We start from the raw sequence: 6,828 nt of genomic DNA, 5'->3' as shown, positions 1-6,828 counted from the left end.
ATTTCAATTTTACTTACAATTACGTTAACAAATTTAAATAATAACTACTAAAAAAAATGAAAACATAAATATTGAAGTATTCAATGTCATCCCAATCTTATTAGCCTCTATTAAGACTATTATCACTGAATTTTAACCCTCGCACATACATCAATAAACTTGTATACTTTAACCTATGTTTTATTAGATATTTTGTCCCTAGTGGTTTTTTTGTACCAATCAATTATATCAATCTTTTGTTTTGACCAATCAACCAATTATTCTTCTTATTTTTCCTCTTACCGATGTAAAACTTAGGATAAGTACAACTTATTAGTCCCTGCCAGGACTATTCTCATTGAGATGCCTTTGTTTTTTAAGGCATGCACACACATCGATAAACTTCTAGACTTTAACCTATGTTTTATTAGATATTTTGTCCCTAGTACTTTTTCTATACCAATGAAATATATCAATCTTTCTTTTCACCAATCAACCAAATCTTCTTCTTATTTGGCCTCTTAGCGATGCAAAACCTAAAATATGGACAACTAATAGAGATAATTTCACCTTCACATGAACTAGTGATACCTCGTTTGAGCATTAATTCTCGAACATTTTATGTTAAGACAAATATTTCCATACATTTTCCATAATATGTCTTGCAAGGTGACATTATAATCCTAACACATATCATGTATGGTATATGTGTAGGAAACTTACAACACTTTTACATGGACAGTGCAATTCTTGTCCCTTGCACTTTAGCCTTTTGTTACTAATATTCATTGAATCCTATATTTGGTTTTGTGTAGCCCCATACTAGTTCTATGTATGCTCTTGATCATCTAAATTACCGATGTATGCTTTCAACCTCAGGAGAACCCTTTCATTTCCTTCTATGCACAGTGCATTCAATGTCACACATAATAGAGGTTGTCCACGGTAGAATAAATAACAAAATAAGTGCATTATTGTAGCGAGGAAATTTCTAGATCTCAGCCATAGTCTATCAATAATAGACCATATCAATAGCTTTCTAGTGCTAGTGTTGTCTATCAGCAACAAACCATATCGACAACTTGCCAGTGCTAAGGTCCATTATTGTAGCCAGCCACTTTCCAGGTCGTGGCCATAGTCTATCAACAACAGACCATGTCGAAAACTTGTTAGTGCTATTGCATCAGGATCTTTAGTTCAGGTATCCTATTTTGTTTTGTTTTGTTTTTCTCTGTATAGATTACAAAAATAAGAATATTTAAAATCCAATTTACAAGTGAATCTCCAACAAAAAAAAACATTATTCCCTCAATTTTTATCATTAAATATGATCTATTAACAACAAATTATGATCCTGAAACTTTAAATCAATATATTTAGGCACTCCATCACTAACTTCAAATCCATATATTTAGCCATACCACCACTAACTTTAAAGTATTTGTTTCATAGATAGTTTTCATTATGTGTCCTTTATAACTTGAAGAATGGCATAAGTATAATGTTAATTCACTAAGTTAATTCATACCTAGAAAAACTAGATACGTGTGAAAGTCATTTAGATATCTGTGAAAGTGGCCTACTGAACCAAGCATCTTTTTCCATCATTACAAGAAACAAAATGAATAACTTCTTCACTCTTCCCTCTTCTTATTCTGAAAAAGAATGAACAATTAACCAATATTGAAAATGAATGAACCAATGAAGCTAAAGGAATAGAAAAACAATTGGAAGAAACTATGGAGACACGAGAGCTTGTAATAACCCAAATTGATTATAGTACACATGATATGCTAGACCATGTTTGTTCCATTTTGGTACTTGTTATTAAACCACTAACAAGAGCTACGAATTAATAGCAAGCCGAATAGTAACTATTCATTAATACGAAAGCTTCCTATTTGTATTTGTTTACCCACTAAGTAATAAAAACCATTGTTAAGTCCCATGAAACTTGGAGGCCTATAAGCATCTTGGTTGGACATTTACTTTATTTCTTTCCCGTGCCCACTATATAAATATGGAGATGAAGGAGGTTGTGTATCCATAAACATCGGCCTTTAACATGCCTTTCACCTTTTCATGTTGTCCTCTTGATTTTGCATCCTTTCTTTCTTTCTTGGGGCGGTCATTCTACCTGTCTGCTGATTGAGGTTTTTTCATTGTTAAATGTCATTGGGGAATGCATGCATCCTTGTGGTAGTCCATGGTAGTTCTCTTGGTGAAATTATGTATCTGTATTCCTACTTTATGTGTTCGACCTTCTATTTGATTTAATGCAGTGAAAATAGGTAGTTCCACTGAGATTTACTTTTAACGCCCTAAGCTTCTCAATTTGTCGAGAGATAACGCTCTGTTAATAAAAAAATTGCACTATGCATATTTTTATGGAAACCACTATATCAGTACTATCACAATAACATTTACCAATGTGATTGATATACATCAATAGGCGTATATGAAACACATCTACAACCACATTTACCGTTGTGGTTGATATACGCCGATAGGCATATATCTACCACACATTACATTAATAATTGTAAGGTGTATTTTGTTAAATTATAACTATTTCTCATTATTAAAAACATATATATAATGATAGCCATATTAATTTTTATTTATATAATTCTACTTATTATATTAATATTATTTCATATATTAATAATATTAACTATATATATACTACATATTAAACTAAAATATATTATATTATCACTTGAAATAAAATATATAATATATGACAATTTAATATAATAATATAATATAATAGTTATATATATATGAATATTGTATTTAAAAATATATGATAATATATTATTTAATAACATAATAGGTAATAGGAATACATTATAAATTTAAACCCTAGGGTTTATTGATCCCTTGTGTTTTAAATATTGATTCCAAAATATTAATAAATCCTAGGAATTAATATTTTAAATTCAACACATTAATAAACCAAAGGGATTAAATTATAAACCTAAGAAATTATTAATATTATAAATGAAAATGACTAATAAACCCAAAGGTTTAGTATTATAAACCCAATGAATTAGTAAACCAAAGGGATAGATATTATAAACCTAAATGATTAACAAACCCAAGGAATCAATATTTAAACTTAATGGATTAATAAACCTAAGGGATTAAATTATAAACCCAAGGAATTATTAATATTATAAACTTAGGGGACTAATAAAACCAAAAGTTTAATATTATAAACTCAACAAAATAGAAAACCCAAGCGATAAATATTATAAACCTAAGCGATCAACAAACCCAAGGGATTACTATTAAAAATATAAAGGATTTATAAACCTAAGGGATTGATCATTGATATTTTAAGCCCAAAGGAATGATAAACCCATAAGATTATTAATACAATAAGCTCAACCACATTAATAAATATTGTTGAAAAACATTGATAAACGTTAATGGTATAAATATAATATTAATCATAAAATTAATAATCTTATATAATAATATATAATAATAATAATATAAAAAATATTATAATAAAATTATTATTATAATTATAATTAACAATAATTATTAATTTATGTTAATAATTGATCAATTTCTTCCTACGAGCCTGAGAAACACTTCAGTGGTGCATGGTATCCTCCTGGAGACGGAAAACTGGAGCGACTAGGGTTTGCAGGAAACTGTGACGGCGCAAGACAGCGCACCTCTAGCACTGTACTCCTCCCTCCCGTTCCCTCTGGCGTTTAGCAGACCTGCACTGCACTAGACAGGCGCGATGGAACATCCTCAGGGGGGGGCGTCAGGGCCCTCCCCAATGCAGAACGGCGAGGACCATGCACTCCGTTTTGGATCGATTAACAATGAGATCCTGAACAAGGGGAAAAAACAACAGCCTGAACACAGGAAAACAGAAGGACGACAAGACAATGACAGCGGCAATCAGGGAAGGGGAAAAAACCCGGAGGAAGCGCCAAAGGTATCCTCTACAACCTGTAAGCCAGTAGCCACAAAAAGGCCAAGAATCGAGTTACTAGGGCACATAATAGATGCACGAATTGAGTTCATGAAAGACCATGCCATCATTGGGAAATTTATAGGGTTCTGGCCGACGGAAAGAGCTCTATATGGGTGGATTGCAGCAAAATGGAAGCCAAAAGGCGATGTTACTCTGCAGTTAGGGCCTAAGGGTTTCTTTACAGTAATCTTCTACTGTATTGAAGACAAACTCAGGGTACTGGGAACAGGACCTCACTTCTTCAACGCAGCGGGCCTGTACATGAGAGATTGGATACCAAGATTTAACCCGGACAAGGAGGACCTCACCTGGGCGCCAGTCTGGATCAGAATGTATGGACTCCCAGATGAGTACTGGGACGAGAACATCCTCATGAAAATTGGAAATGGACTAGGGGAATACATCAGAACTGCAGAAGAAACAAAAACACGCAGATTCATTTCCTATGCTCGCATCTGCGTCTTCATGCGGCTGAATGAAGCACTGCCAGATTCGATACATCTCTCTCACTGGGACGAAGAATGGATCCAACCCTTGGACTATGAACATGTGCCATTCCGGTGCAGAAGGTGCCATGCTCTAGGACATCTCTTCCGTGACTGCCCCTTGAATGCCAAAGCTACTGACCCTTCTGCCTCTGAGGCCCAGGATGGCTTCACAAAAGCCCCAAGTCGAAGACGTGCGCACAGGAAACCCCCAAATGGGCAAAAGCCCCAGCATTACAGCTCCAGTGATCCGGCATCCAAGAATAGTTTTGAAATCCTAGCTCAATCTTCCGAGGAACCGCCCCCAACTACTGAAGCTAACCCATCCCATCCCTCATCTTCATCCCACCCTCCCCCTTACACCTCTTCCCCCGCTCGCCATTCCCCCACCCGCTTCAATGATCCCCCCTCTGGGGATTCGAAGGATCAGGCAAAGAACGACAAGGAAGAAGAAATGGAAGACAAATCAGATGCTCCTCCTAATGGAAAAAAGATTGAGGAAGAAGACACGCAGGCGCAACCAATGGAAGAGGAACCGGAAAGCGTAGACCTGCAGGGCCTGGATATCCAAGAACTGGAACTTGCATGCAAAGCGCAGGCTTACGATAGCATCTCAGAAGCCCAACTCAGCAAGTTGGAAGTGGTCATCTCACGAGCATACCAGCAGAAGCAACTTGGGATTCAACCAGGCAGTCGGTGGGACGGAAGCCAGCCTCCAAAAGAATCAAAAAAGAGGGGACGAAAAATAGATCTACAAAGAACGATTGAGGTAGGGAAAATCCTGGTTGACTCAGGCAAGTATGCGAAACTGACAAAGTACTACAAACCCTCTCCAATTGGTTGAACCATGAAGCTGGTTTCATGGAATTTAAGAGGGCTCAACAGCCCAGGTAAACTTAGAATGCTAAAAAACATGATTAAAGCGGAGAAGCCACAAATTTGTCTACTCCAGGAAACCAAATGCAACGGCACCACTTTGGGCAACATCCTCACAAAATCTTGGCCAGGATGCCGATCAGTGGCAGTAGATGCATCAGGAGCGTCAGGAGGACTCGCCATAGCATGGAATACTCAAGCAATAGATCTCTCAGAGTTCCATGCCTCTCATCACCTCATATAGGCAGTCTTCCACATTTTGGGCACGAATGTACATGGTAACCTCTCGAATGTATACTTCCCGTAGGATACAGGGAACAAAATAGCACTTCTTGACACCATTGAAGCTCTGAATAACACCAGAAGGTACCCTCTCTGGATTATTGGAGGAGATTTCAACATGATCACTAAGCTAGAGGAAAAAATAGGAGGACGAAATAGGCTGGAGCAGGAAAATACTCATTTCAAGAACTTCATTCAAAGTGCCTCCCTTATAGACATGCCCTTCTGCAATGGTACATTCACATGGAGTAACCGCAGAGCAGGCAAACACCAAATTGCTTCCAAGCTAGATCGCTTCCTCATCTCAGATAATGCGATCCATCTTGGAGGAGATTTCTCAGCCGCCATTCTCCCGCATACAGGCTCGGACCACTGGCCAATAGCTCTCCAATGGCAATGCCCCGGAAACCAGACCCGAAGACCCTTTCGTTTCGAAAGTTTCTGGCTCTCGCACCCTGAATTCAAAGACTTTGTTAAAGCCACCTGGACCTCCTTCACCCCTCCAGAAGGTTCCAAGATGTACAAATTCCATCAGAAGCTTCGATTCCTAAAATTCCACCTAAAGCAATGGAACAGAGAAACCTTTGGAGACATATTCAAAGCATAGCAAGAGCTCAATCGGGAACTAGCGGATCTCCATCAAAAAGTCATCACTGAGGGACACACAGAAGGGACACTAGAACAGGAAAGGCACCTTCACAGGCAGATTGAGGACAGACAGAAGCAGGAGGAAATCTACTGGAAACAAAAGTCCAGAATCAGATGGTTAAAGGAGGGTGAACGCAACACTAAATTCTTCCACAGAACCACCATTCAAAGAAGAATGCACAACAGCATTCCGTTCATTCAAAAGCCTGGAGGCGAGAGAGTAGAATCGCATGAGGAAATTGAGGAAGAATTTCGCAACCACTTCAATCAGATCCTGCAAGAGCCGGAAGGAGATAGAAGACAAGCAATTGAGAAAATCACTAACAATGTGCCCAGAATCATTACAGAGGAACATAATGAGCTTCTCCTCCGCCCGATTCAGCTTCAGGAGGTGGACGACGCGATGTCCCAGCTCAAGGAAGGAAAGGCTCCCGGACCAGACGGATTCACCACTACGTTCTTTCATACCTTTTGGGAGATGATCAAACAGGAAGTATGGCAAATCGTTGAAGAATCGAGGGCATTCCACTGGATGCTTCCTTCTCTCAATAATACATT

General features: G+C 37.8%; 1 protein-coding gene across 1 annotated transcript; it reads left to right on the top strand.

The window, feature by feature from the left end:
- Positions 1–3,739: 3,739 nt before the first annotated feature.
- Positions 3,740–6,229, top strand: LOC149166309 (uncharacterized). The gene is made up of 3 exons (XM_089430131.1): positions 3,740–5,258; positions 5,340–5,539; positions 5,648–6,229. The coding sequence occupies exons 1-3, from the start codon at positions 3,740–3,742 to the stop codon at positions 6,227–6,229; spliced, it is 2,301 nt and encodes a 766-aa protein (XP_089286257.1).
- Positions 6,230–6,828: the final 599 nt, after the last annotated feature.

Source organism: Pinus tabuliformis, chromosome 5_1, assembly GCF_031772625.1.
Source record: "Pinus tabuliformis cultivar Carrire ecotype Pingquan chromosome 5_1, CPIR1, whole genome shotgun sequence".
In the NCBI taxonomy this organism is placed as follows: domain Eukaryota; kingdom Viridiplantae; phylum Streptophyta; class Pinopsida; order Pinales; family Pinaceae; genus Pinus; species Pinus tabuliformis.
The sequence above is the reverse complement of the archived record's forward strand: the minus strand, read 5'-3'. Positions and strand labels throughout refer to the sequence as shown.

Bases quoted from the DNA above. Each gene is read 5' to 3' on its own strand.
- LOC149166309 (XM_089430131.1), top strand. From the start codon at position 3,740: ATGGAACATCCTCAGGGGGGGGCGTCAGGGCCCTCCCCAATGCAGAAC. The intron at 5,259-5,339 runs GCAAGTATGCGA...GGAATTTAAGAG, and splicing joins GAAAATCCTGGTTGACTCAG to GGCTCAACAGCCCAGGTAAA. The intron at 5,540-5,647 runs GCAATAGATCTC...TACTTCCCGTAG, and splicing joins CCATAGCATGGAATACTCAA to GATACAGGGAACAAAATAGC.